The sequence below is a fragment of the Cryptotermes secundus genome, unplaced genomic scaffold (assembly GCF_002891405.2).
Source record: "Cryptotermes secundus unplaced genomic scaffold, Csec_1.0 scaffold688, whole genome shotgun sequence".
Taxonomy (NCBI): domain Eukaryota; kingdom Metazoa; phylum Arthropoda; class Insecta; order Blattodea; family Kalotermitidae; genus Cryptotermes; species Cryptotermes secundus.
This window is the reverse complement of record NW_019725012.1, coordinates 1,006,064-1,024,176: the sequence shown is the minus strand read 5'-3', so window position 1 is coordinate 1,024,176 and position 18,113 is coordinate 1,006,064. Positions and strand designations below refer to the sequence as shown.

At 42.8% G+C, this 18,113-nt stretch overlaps 1 protein-coding gene across 2 annotated transcripts in view; it reads left to right on the top strand.

The window, feature by feature from the left end:
• Nucleotides 1–18,113, top strand: part of LOC111863235 (SRSF protein kinase 3) — a 97,904-nt gene that overhangs the window by 15,295 nt on the left and 64,496 nt on the right. The window contains exon 1 of one of the 2 annotated variants that reach the window (XM_023849356.2): nucleotides 4,586–4,945. The exons of the other annotated variant lie outside the window; for it this stretch is intronic. Coding sequence (XP_023705124.1) covers nucleotides 4,914–4,945 — 32 coding nt within the window. The 5' untranslated portion in view covers nucleotides 4,586–4,913. Of the gene's footprint in view, nucleotides 1–4,585; nucleotides 4,946–18,113 lie in introns of those variants that run through there. 2 annotated transcript variants of the gene reach the window in all.

Genomic DNA, 18,113 nt, shown 5'->3' with positions numbered 1-18,113 from the left:
AGCGAGCGAAGACAGTGCATGCCTTAGACCGCTCTGCTACCGTGACCGGCATAGAGGATTATAGATCCACATTTTCTTGACCTCGGCACTAGCTGGAGGCGAGTGGTCAGCTTCATGCCCCGGCCGCTTTACCCCCGGAGAAAGAGCCCCTGGTACCCATTGGATAGGTTGGGTGGACCCCAAAGCAGCTCTGGACGACGCGGAGAAGAGAAAATTCTTCACCCTTCCGGGACTCGAACTCCGACCCCTCGGTTGTTCAGCCCGTAGCCAGTCGCTATACCAACTACGCTATCCCGACTCTTGAACTGGTAGGAATGGATTTAAAATTGGTATGAGTGTAACAAAACTGCTATGAATTAGTTAATAATTAATGGAAAAGTGACACAACTGGCATCAGTGAATTGAAAATCGATATGAATATAAGAGTTGGTAGAAACTACTTGGAAATCGGTGTAAATAGGAACTGGTATCAGTGAATTGAAATTAGATATGAATGTTGTAGGAACTTGACAGAGCTGCTGTCAGTGAGTTGAAAACTGGTAGGAATAACGTCAAAGATTAGGAATATAACAGTGCTATTAGAAATTGAACGGTAGCTGAGAGGTCTAAGGCATGTACTGTCTTCGCTCGCTTGGAAACCGGGATCGTGGGTTCGGATCTGTTTCCTGTGAGGTACGAACTGAATTCTTATATATTATTCTTATTATACACTGCCGGTCACGGTAGCCGAGCGGTCTAAGGCATGTACTGTCTTCGCTCGCTTGGAAACCGGGACCGTGGGTTCGGATCTGTTTCCTGTGAGGTACGAACTGAATTCTTATATATTCTTATACACTGCCGGTCACGGTAGCCGAGCGGTCTAAGGCATGTACTGTCTTCGCTCGCATGGAAACCGGGACAGTGGGTTCAAATCCCACTCAGGGCATGGATGTTTAGTTTGTGTGTGTGCGTTTTTCTGTGTTTGTGTACAGGTAGAGGCCTTGCGACGAGCTGATCACCCGCCCAAGGAGTCCTACCAAATGTGTAAGATCTAGAAAAACCGAAGTGAACGGAGAAGTTCATGGAGGTAGGCCTAGGCCCACTGGGGCTGTAGTGCCAAGAAAAAAAAATTAGAAATTATAGCTGCAGACAAAATGGGCGGTATAATATTTCATACTGGTAGACTAACATTTTTTTAGACAATCTCGGCAACATAAAAGAAATTTTAACAAAAAACCCAAGTTTTGTTACCCGAATTTATAAAATAAAATGATTATTTTTATTCGTTGAAAGTATGAATATGTACATGATACGAGCTTTAGTCAAAGGTGTCTCCACCTTGTCGTGGTGGTGGAGCTTGAGTGACTCTGTGACCTGGAGAGCTATGCCGGCGGTAGTTTAACTACCGGTAGGGTCACCCATGCCGGAAAGTTCAAAGGGTAGAGTCCAGACTAAGAGAGATACCCTGGTCCTCCAGGTGGGGGGTTGGGTATGAGGCTAACAACCTTATCCAGTGTAAAGAATTTTGTTCAGAAACCTAACAACCAGCCTCGGGTCCATTCCTATGGCAGCACGCATTGGTTGTGGAGACTGGTTGTAGAGGAGGCCAAGGCTCACCCAGGGCTGTAGCCCCGAGCGGTAGGTAAGTAGGTACCAGCTTTAGTAAAACTGGGCCAATGTCGCGATTAGCACACTGTTCATTGTAACTCATCAGTCATTGACACAGAGTTCATGTTCGCTAGTAAACGACGATTGGCAAGCGTGCTTATGAATCGAATTTCCATTATTGTTGAAGGCGGCCCATACACTTACTAGTTTGGCTCAAGAGTACACGGCTCGGAGTAATTTCACCACACACGGACGAGTTTGTCTCATTGGAACCCGAGCCGAGTCGGACTCACGAGCCAGACTCGTACGTGTATGGGCTCACTTAGTGTCTGTTGGATTGAGACGATGCCTGAATTGGGGGGGGGGAAAAAATGAAATTTGAGATTCTTCAGCTTTTATCAGTTGAAAATTTTACGTTTACGAGTCGTCAGGGAGAATAAATAGTGAATACTTTTGAATTCTCGTGTTTTTGCAGTGTGTTTCGCTTGGAGGCGCTGATGTGCTATATTTCCATGCCATGTTATTTCAATCCATTATATGCATGGATACGATTGTCACTTTCATTCTAAAGTTCTCAGTGCAGCGCTCTTTTTTCTTAGGTCTCTCAACTCGAATTCTGGAACTGTACCCAAAAATAGGTCATGGCCGCTAATTCTCCATTTGTCATCAGTAACAATGCTGTCACCTCTGACAGACTTGAATGTAAGCATCGACGAAGAGGTTATAGAGACAGTCTTGCGACTGCGCGTATGAAGTATTCTGTGTACCAGTTGTAACGGGATCTTATTGTACATTTCTCTCATATACCCCTTCTGTATTACTTCCATATAAAGATGTTTCAAAGGCCGCGACATAGCTCAAGCCGTTAGTCGCTGGCTTCCCACCCCGGCGGCCCGGGTTCCATCCCAGGTCTGGTCAAGTGGGATTTGTGGTGGAGAAAGTGGCGCTGGGGCAGGTTTTCTCCGAGTACTTCGGTTTCCCCTGCCAATCTCATTCCACTAAATTCTCCATCATCATAATCACCCGGGATAGGTACAATAGGCCAATCAGTGGCCGACATGCCGAGAGGACCCAGTTGGACTCCACCCCCCACTAAGCGAATTAAAAAAAAAAACTTGTGTTTAGGGCTTAAATCAGGGTAACTTTCAGCTTACCTCCCCATCTAGAAGAACGTAGGCCTATGATATGATCATGCTGTGTTTGCCCAACTTTGAAGTTTTCAAACACTGGGCCTGTTTTAACAAAATTTAGTATGAACATTATGCTACAACGCGATAGTTTTTAATTTCCTGTGGCGGATGCACGAACCTCTGAGTTGAGAGCAAGAGTAGTGTCACATCATGTGCCATCCTAATAACTATGCTGCCTTTTTTAATGTAATTTTCTTGCAGAACAGGAATATTAACGCAGCTAATACTAATACCGCTGCTACAGCTAATCTAACATGTTAACATTTGCAAGCAATAAAACAGTTCTGACTCGAGAAAGATTCAATCCTGTTATGTTTCCGACACGCTAACCCATGAACTAATTTTCAAGTAATTGTTGGATTATAAACTTACATATTTTTTTTTAATTCGCTACTGGGGGGTGGAGTCCACTCGCCACGGCGGTCACTGATTGGCCTATAGTACCTGCCCCGGGTGATTATGATGATGGAGAATTTGGTGGAATTAAAATTGGCAGGGGAAACCGAAGTACTCGGAGAAAACCTGCCCCAGCACCACTCTGTTCACCACAAATCCCTCTTGACCAGAAGCGGGCCGCCGCGGTGGGAAGCCAGCGACTAACCGCTTGAGCTGTGGCGCGGCCCTCTGGTTAGCGTTGGCCTCCCTCGGAATTACCGCCAGTTCTTTTCTGTTTGAGCTTTCAGTCTCCATCTTTTTATACTTCGACTTTTTATGTCAACCTCCACATCATCCAATCATCTCAACTTTGGTCTTGCAACTCCCCGTCTGCCCTCCGGTTTATTGTACAGAAATGTAATATGAAGAACGCAAAATTTGTAGCACTGGACGTCTGCAATAGAAAGGTGAGCGTTTTAAGTTCTGCCTGGAATTGCTTGTTTCGTTCGTATTTACTTTTTTAAAATGACTTTTCAGTCATTCCGTTATGTTTTCATCTCATGTCATCTGTTTCAGCTTGCTTCCTTTCCAATGTATTTATCTGACTTTGCGTCTCACGACTTCCGTCTAAGCGCAGTGACCGATAACAAAATATATCAGAGTCGTTAAATATTGTCACGTGTATTAGTGACTGTAGACGGGGTTTGGATCGGTGAATAGATTTATTGAACACCCGCAAGTCGTAACTACAAATAATTGCAACAATCTAAATATTACTATAACTGTAGCACACAAAATAAACTCTTCAGTATCTGCTTGCTAGTCGTTGCTTGGTAACGAACCTTATCTGGTTAACACTTCACTGTTGAACTGCCTTCTGAATTCTCTTACGAATGAATCTGTTGCATTCACGAAGGAACTCTTGTTTTATAACTTAAATAATCGAACAGTCCGCCTTTTGGTCTCTTGTATCCGTTGCAACGGAAACTAGTGAGCCGTTGCCTAGCACATGGTCATATTCTATCACAATAACCTCTTGAATTTAATGTTCATGAGAGCAAGGATTTACTTATGCTTTTTTTTTTAATTTCTTTCATTGCAATACAATAATTTGTTAGATTTATAACACATTTTTATGTTTCTCTTTTAATTGATGTTCACGCCTAAACTAGCCATCTCTCCCTCTGCTGAACAAATTTAAATAATTCCGCTCCCTCGCCCATCATCCATTACTGCCTTACGTAAGCAGGATGTCTTATAATTACGATCCACTGATCCCTTAGCGTTCCGTCAGTCCGTTATTCTATTCGTTTCGTGTCGTGTGGACTTCACCTGTGTCCTGGGTCATATAGCGCATGCTCCATACACTCTGTGCTCTTGTAAGGGGTTGGTTGAAACCAGATGACGGTAGCATAGGATGGGGGTTGGATTGGGGTGGAGGAACAGAGCAAAGTAGGACAGGCAGTAGAGCAGGGCGGCTAGTAGTCGCAAGGGCTGGATGCCGGAGAGACACCATGGTAACTCGGACAATTTCAGTGCCATCGAGCTGAAGTGCAGGTCTTGCAAACTGTTGGAACGTAGAGGAAATGTGAGGCCACGCCCCCTCCTCGACACTGAACACTCTTCTTCAGGCTTCGGTTAACAAGCTCCATCCTGGCGCCAGCACCTCCAACCCCTGCAGCTACAGCTGGTCCGGTTGCTGCCACCTTCTCGCAGTCTTTGTCTCTTTCTCTGTCCCCACCTATTCATCGGCGTCGCGGGATGCCGGCCTACAGGGGCGCTTATCTCAGTTTGTAAGTACATATGTTCATGAATATGACAGGTTTTAGGCTTGTTGCGTTTATCGTTTAATCGGACATACAAGTTGGGATCTTAAGGCTACTAGTGCGAGTTTAATCGTGGGTAGTTGTGGACGTTGATCTGCACCGGAACATTTTCAGTTTTGTGTATGCCCAATTTACACTAGTTGAAAGTTTGAATAGTCTACCTCCACACTTTCTTGTTGACGCATTTTGTTTAAGGTTTTAATAAACCCACTTTTGAAGAGTAGTGTCTTGTGGGATATAACGCCGTGTGGTCCGTTTGAAAGTCAACTGACGTTTCGGAGGAACTTCGCTTCCATCTTCAGGGTGGAATAAGCCGAGCAAGATACACAGCGTTGTACTCTTCATAACTTTCACTGCGAGAATATCAAGTCCTACAAACCCACTTTTTTTTTTAATTTCTATTCTGTGATATGAAATGTTGGGTCTATAGAGGTTGTTATTGCAGGCAGTTTTTACCGTTTTCTGTTACAGACTGGGTGCTGGGTTATAGGAATCTTGGGTAGAGGGATTAATCTTTTTTTTTGTGTTTGGTATGAGAAAATTTCTTGAATACTTATGGTTTGATTAGTGTCTTCGGGGTTATGGAGAACATTTCCATAATACAAATCCTATGTAAACAAGTAAGTGGAGCTGGTTCATAGAACTGTAATGAAAACAGAAAATTGCAGTTATAAGGAATGATGCACGAACTTTGTGTTGTAGAAGGCAGGTATACAATTTTAATTTTCAGTAAACTGATACAGGGAGACTAAAAAGCCACTCATTTTTCCTATAGATAATGTGAAAAATGTATTTTTTTACTAATATAAGTTAAAACGTGTCATTTTAATGGGTTTAAACCTTGGTTCGCTAGCTTAGACTACCAGTACGTGTTTTAAGTATTATCGAAGCAGCTGTGAGTTAGACATTTTCGATTATGTTTAATGTACTAAGGTGTGAATAGCATTACTTTGTAATGTTTCTAATGGCGGTACCGAGCAGAATGACTTATCTGCTGGTTCGGGATATCGTAGCTATGTTTTTCATGATTTTCCTCAGTCCCTATAGGAAAGAACCGGTCTAGTACCTAAATTAAATCACGACTGCCTCCTGCCATATCCTTTCGAATGGTCAAATGACAGCGAATATGATATGTACTGTTCATCATTCATCCATTTGACTGTGTAGGCAAGATTACTGAGAACATAGTTAAATAAACCACAACCAAAGAAAATATTGTAGTGGCGATTATCGTCCTTGCGTAATAGGCTTGGCTTGAGGTTAGTTTTGTTTCAGTTAGCATGCTTATGAAACAAGCTCTAAATGCAGGGCTAAGTGATGACAGAGAGGGAGTTTGCTCTTTCTTATGGGAGAGAGAAAGGTAGAATAGTGAAATTGTTCTTTGGTGTTTTGTTGTCGTGTTTTCAGATGCTCCGTAATTGAAGATTAATGTGCATATCTAACAATACGTATGTATGACTTTGTTACTGTCATTTTCATTCATTATGAGGTAGCTGGTAGCATTCAAATGTCCATATGCATAATTAAAACACTACGCAATAAAGGCTTTCACCTCGGCATTGTGTGGAGGTAACTGCAGAGCGTCACGTTCCGGTCGCTTTATTCTAGGCTACAAAATCTCAGACACCCATTGGTTGTATTGTCCCAAAACTGATCAGGGCCTGGTGATGAAACGAAAAATCGTTGCCACTCACTCACGGAGCTGGGCCCTTCTTGAGGAGCCGCCAATTGTGCAGCTACTCAAGAAGGCCTCAGCTCCGTAAGTAAGTACCCATGCAGAGGCAAAGGTCATAGATTCATGGCTAACCAAGGTGGGCACTGGCCATGTCATATTTGCTTGGGCTTATAACAGTGGGATATCCCATATGTCCTCTATTATTCACGGAGTCTCCAGCTGGACCCATAACAAATGTAGGAACCTGAATGTTTATACAGAACCGGTTTGCTGACACACTGTTGCTGTAGAAGTTGCTTGGTTATGTTTGGAGTTAGCAAAGTCAGACATGGTGTTTGTAAGATTTGAGGTTTTAACGGCGGTGACTATGAAGAAAGCAGTCTTCTGGGATGTGGCACCGTGTAGATGTGTTAATTGACGTTTCGGAGGAACGTATTGCCTCCATCTTCAGGGTAGAAGAAAAAATATAAGAAATCTGCAAGCGGAGAGACCGTGAGCACCGGTAAAAGACAGTCTGCTTTTACCGGTTCTCACGGTCTCTTCGCTTGCGGATTTCTTATTTTTCCTTCTACCCTGAAGATGGAGGCGAAACGTCAGTTAACACTACATCTACACGGTGCCACATCCCAGAAGAATGTTTTTTTCAAGATTGTGTTTGGTCGTTATTTTCCGGAATTATGATTGGAAAATTATGGCGTTGTCCCTGCAGGTGATGGTTCAACGTTTGTTTATAAGAGTAATAAATCTTAGAACTTTTGTATTCTTTTTTAAACCTTGCGTTATTCTTCTGATTGCCTGAAGCAAGAAATATCTGCCACTTTTACAATATCCGGTTTCATGTTAAGAGCAAGAATGAGAGATTGAGAAACAGGACTTCCGTTGCAGTTGTTGCTGGAGAAAATGCCCAGAAATATTTTTTTTTCAGGATTCAATGTCAGTGTTTTACATTTTATATCGATTTGTGACCTATTTACTGACTCTTCCTCGTGTCTGTCAAGGTGCACGAGGGTTACGCTTACTGAAAGTCGTACTTAACTGAGGTTAGCGTTTATAAGGTTTAGCGTATGAATATTTTAACTGGCGATTCTGAAAATCATGATTTTTTCATTACTTTTTAGTGACGTTACGAACATTGTAAATACGTTTCATCGGTTTCTTGCGCACTTTTATTCAATTCGTGTCGTCATTTAGGCATTCATGGGCGCTAATACATGTCCTATAAGCAGTTCATGTGGCAGTGAACATCACTCACACTCACGGAGCTGAGCCCTAATTGATACGCTGCCAGTTGTGCAGCTACTCAAGAACTTCCCAGGATTTTACGGAACCGGAAGGTTCAGTACCGTTTTCACAAGAGCCATCCATTGGTCCCTATCCTAAGCCAGATCAATCCTATCCATACCATCCCATGATATATCTCTTAAGATCCATTTTAATATTGTTCACCCACCTATATCTTGGTCTTCCCAGTGAACATTGCTTTCCAAAATGCAGAGTTCCCATACAGCCACTTGTAAATCGAATTTTAAGAGGTCACATTGTTTTATTCTCTCTTCAGTTTATTATTTTCGGTAGATCCACATAAAACCCACACAGAATTGAAACAGAACATGCGATATAGCAGCCTTACATACCGAGATTATCTTCTTGCTATCGCGTTCGAAATTATTTTGAAGCAGGTCTCCTTGGTTTTAATCCGAGCCTTGCACTGATTTTTCGTAATATTTTCGAGGTTTTTGCCCACTCCGAGACCTAGGAGTCGACATGGACCGCGCCATAGCTCAAGCGGTTAGTCGCTGGCTTCCTACCGCGGCGGCCCGGGTTCTTTCCCCGGCCNGGCCGTAAAATCATTACGGAAGCCCCGTAGACCAAACGCAAATGTCAAACAAGTAGAAAGCAATCTTCTGGGATTTGGCACCGTGTATATGTGGTGCTAACCGACGTTTCGGAGGAACGTATTGCCTCCATCTTCAGGGTAGAAGAAAAAATATAAGAAATCTGCAAGCGGAGAGACCGTGAGCACCGGTAAAAGACAGTCTGCTTTTACCGGTTCTCACGGTCTCTCCGCTTGCAGATTTCTTATATTTTTTCTTCTACCCTGAAGATAGAGGCGATACGTTCCTCCGAAACGTCGGTTAGCACCACATATACACGGTGCCAAATCCCAGAAGATTGCTTTCTACTTGTTTGACATTTGCGTTTGGTCTACGGGGCTTCCGTAATGATTTTACGGCCCTTTAAGTCGATGCACTAGTTTTCAGTTGTTTGGATAGAGAGGTTAATTATCCCAGTTGAGACGGTGTCACATAGAAAAGGCACTTTGTTGTTCGCTCTCGAGTAGAACAGAATCCTGGACAAACAGCAGAACCATTCCATGCTTAAAGTTTTGTGTATTTTGTACTTACAGATCTAATTGCTATAGTGTAATGAATCCCAGCGGGAACATCTGATTTCCCGACATGCTAATAACGATGGAGCAGATCATTTCGTTTGCTGTGTGATGTTTGGTGCCTGTTGGGTTGCATAGCGCGCTCAGTAGGGCTGACAATGAGAGATGAAGGTTAATGGCATCATGTTATTAGGACGCCATTCTGAGATTTCAGTTTTGTTATGTCAAAACAATAAAAATTAGACGTTGGCTTACACGAAAAGTGTGCGTTAGTTATTAAACGTAGAATAAAGTTGGCGGGGGCACGCGGTAGCGTAGTTGGTTGAGGCACTGTGCTACAAGGTCGCGGGTTCAAGTCCCGATTAGTTCATTAGATTTTTTTCAATTGACCTGATCCTTCAAGCCGCACTACAGCCTCTTAACAGAAATGAGTACCAGGAATTAATTGAATAATTTTCCTGGGGGTAAAGGGCGGCTGGCGCTTAAGGCTGACAACCTTACCGCCATCTTTGAGCCGATTGTCTAGATAATGTGGGACCCTCAACGTCTCACAGCCCTATGGACCTCCATGGCCTGTTACAGGGATAGCTTTACTTTTTACTTAGAATAAAGTTGGCGTGCTGTATTTCTCTAGTAACTTCCTTAGTTCAATTACTGAGATAAAAAAATAGATTGAATTATTATAATATATGCTGTATTTGAAAACTGAATTGTTTCTTACTGTCATATTTTATATTAGGGTTTTATTCCCGATGGCGTCATTGAACTTTAAATTTACCTAATCCTTCCAGCCGCACTATGGCCCTTCGGTCGACCCAGCCTCTAACAGAAATTAGTACCAGAATATTCTTAGGGATAAAGAGCGGCCGGCGCGTAAGGCTGATACCCTCAGCGCTATCTGTAAGCCGACTGTCTAGAAAATGTGGGAACCTTAACATCTCACAACTCTATGGACCTCCACGGCCTGTTACAGGGATACCTTTACTTTACCTTCTAGTCATTAAAGTACTAATTTATTCATTATAAATGTATACAGGTTGTCGCAGGAGAAAAGATCAATATTCCGGAAGGTCATAGTATCGGTCATTTCTAAGGAAAAAATTGTATATGTACAAGTGTTCTGTTCCGAACGGTTTCCGAGATAGAGCTATTTCATTGTACAGTTCCGAGTTTGTTGATAAAAAAAGAGATATCACGTACTGTTTCTAATACCGGTATTTATTGTTCAAGTGACAAAGTTGGTACAGTTTACCTAATATAATACATTTTCGAAAATTCCACCGTCAACATCAATGCACTTTGTAACTCGTGTGAGGACATGGCGTGTTGCTCGTCTGTACAGTGTACTCTACAGTGAAATAGCTCTATCTCAGTGCATCTCGTGTGAGGACATGTCGTGTTGCTCGTTTGTACAGTGAAATAGCTCTATCTCGGTGCAGCTCGTGTGAGGACATGGCGTTTTGCTCGTCTGTACAGTGAAATAGCTCTGTCTCGGTACAACTCGTGTGAGGACATGGCGTTTTGCTCGTCTGTACAGTGTACAGTGTACAGCGTACTGTACAGTGAAATAGCTCCATCTCGGTGCAACTTGTGTGAGGACATGGCGTGTTGCTCGTCTGTACAGTGTGCAGTGTACTGTACAGTGAAATATCTCTATCTCGGTGCAACTCGTGTGAGGACATGGCGTGTTGCTCGTCTGTACAGTGTACAGTGTACTGTGCAGTGAAATAGCTCTATTTCGGTGCAACTCGTGTGAGGACATGGCGTGCTGCTCGTCTGTACAGTGTACAGTGTACTGCACAGTGAAGTAGCTCTATCTCGGTGCAACTTGTGTGAGGACATGGCGTGCTGCTCGTCTGTACAGTGTACAGTGTACTGTACAGTGAAATAGCTCTATCTCGGTGCAACTTGTGTGAGGACATGGCGTGTTGCTCGTCTGTACAGTGAACTATACAGTGAAATAGCTCTATGTCGGTGCAACTCGTGTGAGGACATGGCGTGTTGCTCGTCTATACAGTGTACAGTACAGTGAAGTAGCTCTATCTCGGTGCAGCTCGTGTGAGGACATGGTGTGTTGCCCCTCTGTACAGTGTACTGTACAGTGAAATAGCTCTATCTCGGTGCAACTTGTGTGAGGACATGGCGTGTTGCTCGTCTGTACAGTGTACAGTGAACTGTACAGTGAAATAGTTCTATCTTGGAAACCGTTCGGAATAGGACACATGAACATATTCCTGGTTAGAATGACCGATACTGTGACGTCGCAGAATACTGACCCTTCCTGGGACACTGAAGCTAAAAATGTACTTATATACAGCACAAGCCAATTATATATTTAGATATATGTCTGATGAATCTGTGTGTTGTATTTCGTTTCCCTATATGAATAATTTATTTTTTTATGCTACGAATTCTATATTGAACGAATTTTTATTGCGGGAAATAAACCATATCAATAAAAACATCAGTTTTGTGAATTCAGGTTTATTGCTAAAGAATTCAACCCGGATTCAAATGCATTATACGATTTCAGCGTGTGACGCAATACATGTAGACTGGGTTCGTTAGAAAGGTTTCGTCTAATCCTTCGTCAATACTCTGGTTCTGAGATGTCTGGCAGAATCGTGTTACGGAAGGAATGCCATGTATGTTCAACGAGTCTTCCAATATGACGGTTCTGGCCCCCATCTGACGCATAAAGGATAATCCGGTAAGTTTCCGTGATCTGCGTCATTATCCGATGAGAACGCACTCTTGAAGTTGTTTTTGACGCAGCTTACGTCTTTAATAACCACCTCTTTGGTCTAGTGATCAGAGGTTTCGGGTTAGATTTCCGGCGCTACCAGATTTTCTGAGAAGTAGTGGGTCTGGAACGGGGCCCACTCAGCCTCGTGAGGATAACTGAGGAGCTATTTCAACGAAATAGCGGCTCCGGTCTAGAAAATCGAAATTAACGGCCGTGGGGATCCATTGCGCTGACCACATGACAGCCTCTATCCGCAGAAGTTGGCACTAACTTCGCCGACAAGCGGCGGTTGCTCGGTGGGTATAGTTCGCTTGCAGACTACAGGCCACGGAGTTACGTTTTTAACATTCTGTTCCCGAGAATCCAGAGAAGAGAACGTTTGGGCTGTAGAATGGGAAATTTCTTGTTCACAAGAATTGGGCGTCTATTGTCAAACCTATAACTAAATAATAGTTAAGTCAGAATTTACCGTATTTACGCAAGTATAGGCCGCACATTTTTTGCCAAAAATTCAAGAGGAAAACTGGGGCGCGGCTTATATTCGGGGCGCGGCTTATATTCGAAATATTCGAAATCACACTTCATTTAAAAAAATATATTCATAATTAGTAATACTCCTGAAATAATATTCCAAGAAAATTGTTTTTTCTATAATTTCTGTCTGAAAATTGTGCTACGTCCTATACACGCACGCGGCCTATACATGCGTAAATACGGTATGTCGGAATCGCCAAACAGCGGATAAATTTGCTGCTAAGATCATTATTTTCAGTTTTTGTATGTCGATTTTATTTGCAGACCGCACACAAGTGACAGTTTTGCATTTCTTTTTGCGATGCTTATTTATATTTACGGATTTTACTAACTTTGCCGACAAACGGCGGTCGCTCGGTCGGTATAGTGCGCTTGCGGACTCAAGCCACGGAGTTATGGTTATTTATATGTTCTTTGTGGGGTCGGAAAATATAGCTGACAGGAAGCTGCTGTTCTCTTAAACAAATTGTTTGGCAGTGTGTGGATATGGAACTGGGTGGAAATGACGTCACTGCATGTGACAGTATTCCAATGTTGTTATTCGTGATAAATGACCGATTGCTAATCAAAACCCCGGTGGTCCATGAAAATTATTCTGAATTTCATTTTTATTCTATTCTAATTGCCCTTTGATGTCATTTAGTTGAACGCTACCCCAATTAACGATGCATGGTGAACTCCTTGATCACTCAACGTGCTTAATCCACCGGCATATCTGTGTCATCCCCTCCCCTCCTCACGGCTGCTGTGTCTATAAAATGCGCCATGGACTGGCAGTGGAGCTCACCACTTCGTACCTCGTTGCCCCTTGTACACCTTTATGGCATGACGCTTAGTCAAGGGAGCAAACACTATACACATGTACTCAGTGCACTGTTTAAATTAATTAGGCGTGCTCTAGGCACGTACTGATTTATTATAGCCTCTATCGCCTAGTTGTGAGAGGTCCGGGTTTGATTCCCGACGTTACCAGATTTTCTGAAAAGTAGTGGGTATGGAACGGGGTCCACTCAGCCTCGTGAGGATAAATGATCTATTTCAAGGAAATAACTACTCCGGTCTAGAAGATCGAAATTAACGGCCGTGGGGATCCGTTGCGCTGACAACACGACACCCTCTATCCGCTAAAGTTGGCACTAACTTCGCTGACAAACCGCGATCATTCGGTTGGTATAGTTCACCTGCGGACTAAAACCACGGCGTTTGTTTTTTTTTTGACAAATCAGCTTTGTTTCTCTCTCAACCCCAACTGTTGGTCCGTGTATCTTTTGTTTTGTAACTGCTTTTACGTACAACCATGAAGACATGGGTTGTTAAATATCACCGTCCAAGTTTTGTCGACATCCGTTATATTCTGTATTGAGATCGCGAACAATCCTGTCTGGGCCGTGTCCCGCGCGCCCAGAGGCCATTACACTACCTCACATTGACAGCCCAGCCAGGAGGAAGTACTGAGCGTGCGCCGTGCAGGCAGCGAGCAGTTTTTCCAATATTCGTCGTAGTGTAGTTCCACTGGTGTGAGTATTGGTGCCAGCAGTGGGTCTTGAGGGCTCTTGTACCCGTGCGACCGAACGAACCATAGCCGGTATGTTCTCCCCGACAGGCTGACTGGCAGACTGGAGCAGCCCGTACCACGTACTCGTACATGCACCCACTTCCACTCTATCGCACATCTCTCGTAATAGCATATACAGTAACCGTTGTTCTTTCGTCGCAGCGTAGTAATTTGCTTTCTTCTCCACGACTCCCCCTGTTGTTGCGTATTTCCCTGCACGTAGCTTGTTTTGTGTGGTCACTGGGGCTTACTGCAGAATATTTATGTATTCCCATATCAGCTTATTTTTCCATAATTCTGTATAATACCGCATCACTTTAGTTTTGGATAAAACTGCTTGATAACTTGTACTCTTCTCCAAGTATAATAAGAATGATCAAGTCAAGGAGGATGATATGGGCATGTAGCACGAATGGAGTAGACGAGGAATGCATATTGGTGGGAAAGCCAGAAGGAAAGATAACACTGGGAAGACGAAGGCGTAGGTGGGTGGACAATATTAAAATGGATCTTAGATAGGATGGGATGGTATGGATTGGATTGATCTGGCTCAGGATAGGGGAACAGCGGAGGGCTCTTGTGAACACGGTAATGAAACTTTTGGGTTCCATAAAATGCTGAGAAATTCTTGAGTAGCTGCAGAATTGGCGGCTCCTCCAGAAGGGCTCCATGAGTAAGTAACTAATATGTCTGTCGTAAGAAAATACTCGTTGTGTAGTTCTGAGTAGTTTTAATTTGTCTTAATTTCGGCGCGGATGCACAGAAGCGTTTTCAGCCTCTGCTTCAAGTCACAGAATCTGTGTTACAACTGATGGCAGATTTGGCATGAACGTGGAACCGAACAGACCGTGTGTAGACATGCAAGTCTTATACATATCAGCATTTTTCTTTCTTTTCTGTTCCGTATTCGAACCCACGCAAATAATAAACCTTTCGAAAGCGTGTATGAAATGAAATATGATAGAGCGGAATCATTATAGCAGGCGGTTCATAATGACATTAAAATATAAGCAGTTCAGAAATATTTGGTAGTAATATTCAGTTCAGAATTTGTTTTCTTCCCACATATAATTAATGCTACATGTTTATGATATAGTATAGGAAATTTAATCTATTTGTGAGATAAAAGGTTTAGAAGAATAGAAGTTACGAGAAAATGCGCTGTGTAATAGTAATTTTGCTGATTTATTCCCTACAAGTAGGCCTATTGCGAAGGTCTTATAATACTGAAAGTTTAAATAGGTTAAGTATATTTTTTTAAGAGAATGCAAGAACGATTGATTCACTCTTGTACCAATATTTTTGCATATTGTTCGTTGCCTGAGATATACGATGGGGTACCCAAAAGAAACCGAACTAATTTTTTTTTTGTGGGCAGAGCTTTTGTGGTACCGCGTTTTGCCGCAATGAGCGCATAGAGCTAACATTCCTGTGTCGATAAGCCGACTACCGTTGCTTCAGAAGGTAAGGACTAGTTTCGGCAGAGTTTATAGTGACAACTGTTTTGTGTGATCGTCGTTTTTGCAATGGCCCGAACACATGAAAATGTTGAAAAAATTCGTGAAATCATCAAGGAAGATCGACGACGGACCATTGAAGAAATTGTGGAGCTGTCGGGAGTGACTTGGAGCTCAGTTCAGCGAATTTTGACAGAAGATTTGGGAATGAAAAGGGTGGCTGCGAAATTCGTGCCACGACTGCTGACTGCTGAACAAAAACAAGGTCGCGTGGAAGCATGCTGTGCTTTGAAAGAAGAGTCCCGAAATGATCAAAAAATTTTCAGCGTTTTGCTGATGTTGCTGAGGTGAAGGAAAAAAACGACGGAGGCGCTGTCAAGCATCTCAAAAGATGAATTTAGACAATGTTTTTAAAAATGGAATAAAAGACTAGACAAGTGTATTAGTGTAAGTGGAGAGTACTTTGAAGGGGATTGAAGGTTTGTGCTTAAAATTTGAATAAATAAGTTAAAAAAAATAAGTTCGGTTTCTTTTGGATATCCCCTCGTATGCGATATGCACAACGTTTCATCGCGCCGTTAGTAGTCATGCATTTTTATTTTAAGATAAGTGGCGGCGTTTAGGATCGAACCACGGTCTCTCTGTATATCAGCACACAAAATACTAGACATCGGTCCATTCCTTTTCCTTTGCAGAAACATTTGCTCGACTTACCTCTCTCTCGGTAAAATTAGTTGTCTCTTCAGAATAAGGAATTTAAAAACAACGAGAAATGTTATTGAAGGCTTTTGTTTTCTGATCGTAAGTTCGTCATATAATTTGTCCTGCCACAGACCTGCGAATCAGTGTCACATTTTTGGTGCATTTTGTTTTATAATCTTGTAGCAATGTAAGGTCTGTGCTTGTTTCTGAAATATTTCCTTCCGTTGCAATGTGCTATTCAGTACTGTAAAGTGGCATTCAATTTCGCACTTGATTGAATGTGTTGCTTCTTAAGATGTAAACCCGATATTACTTCCTGTTCTTTCCTAATGTTCAGCGTTTGTTCAGGCTTCGTAGTCGTACAACAACCACAATTTTGCCCAACAGGAACACCATTAGAAAATCACGAACTATAACAGTTTATGTCGACCACAAAGGAATGAAATAAGAAACTTGTTTTACGATAAGCTAGAAAGGCGCCAGTTTTTTGACACAATATAAAAAAAGCGTTATTACAGGTACTTGTAGAAGTGTGAGTTCAGTGTTTGAATTATTAACGGGTTTGCTAAGCGATGGAAAGACTCACGGATTCAGTCTTCAAGATGTAAATGGGCTTTCAAGTTTATCGTGGATGAAATTTTAATATTCTAGCATATAGAGCCGTTGCTATGCAACGAGCGCCAGATGAACGGACATACCAAGGTCGTTTCTGGGTAACGGCTCTGTGCAACACGTTCCCGCTGCAACGAATCGACTCACAACAATATAGGTACTGTTAAAAACAGTATTTATACGCGGGAAGTGGCAAGGAGTTATATAAGGAAGACAGCTGGGGCAACCAAATCAGTTCTGTAAAGGGGAAGTTGGAAGAGAGTTAGTAAGAAACCTCAATTCAGAGAGGACTTGAGCGCAGAAGTTGAAGAATCTCCGCTGTTAGAAACCGTTACTAGGAAACGGCTGCTGAAGAGAGAAAGCTGGAAAAGGCTTAGTGATTTCTGTGGTGATATTAGTGGTGGCGACGTAGTTGCTTGTAGTTCCGGGTCGTCAGTATAAGTGGTCAGTAAATCCAATATCAAATCCAAAACCCCGTCTAGAGTCACGCAGACACGTGACAATATGTGACGTTTCCGTAACGCAGCCAGGGGCGCTTGTTACCTGCTCATATTGGAAGGCAGTCAGGAGAGGACGGGCTACGTCAGCAATGCATATATCGATTCTCAACTGCGATGCCCCGGAACCTCTTACGATATGCGAACTTGTCCACCTGTGTATTCGAGTGTTTACGAATAACTCAGAACGCTCTAATCTTGTTGGTTGTTTGGAAGGGGCGGGGTATACACTACCTTCTATTCACAAGTACGGAATACGAAATCAGAGCCAAAAGTGTTAACTGTAGTTCTGCGCTACAGCAAATATATGCATAAGCTGAAAATATCGATTTACCGAAACGGAGAGCTTGCTGTAGGCTCCATTTTTACGGGTCATGTGCGCCTCTTCCCTGTTTGGCTTATAGGATGTTGGTGCCTTTTCTTTTTTAATTCGTACAGTGGGGGGTGGAGTCCAGCTGGGCTCACTATCCACGGCGGCCACTGATTTGCCTATTGTACCTGCCCTGGGTGATTATGATGATGGAGAATTTGGTGGAATGAAGATTGGCAGGGGAAACCGAAGTACTCGGTAGAAAACCTGTCCCAGTGCCACTTTGTCCACCACAAATCCCACATGACCAGATTTGTGGGATTTGTGGTGGACAAAGTGGTGCTGGGGCAGGTTTTATCCGAGTACTTCGGTTTCCCCTGCCAATCTTCATTCCACCAATTGCTCCACAATCACCCTCACCTATCATCTGGAGCTCGTACAATAGGCCAGAAGTGGCCGCAGTACCAAGTGGACTCAGTTCCACCCCACCAAGTAATAATAACAAAAGAAATAATAATAATAAAAACCAGCTTAAACTATGACGCGGCCTTATGTTGGTGCTTGATTTTATGTGTATTTATATATCCAGTATTTTAATGCCTGTGACTTTTGCATTAGTTTAATATAATTTCTGTATAAAGTTAATAGTATTGTCACG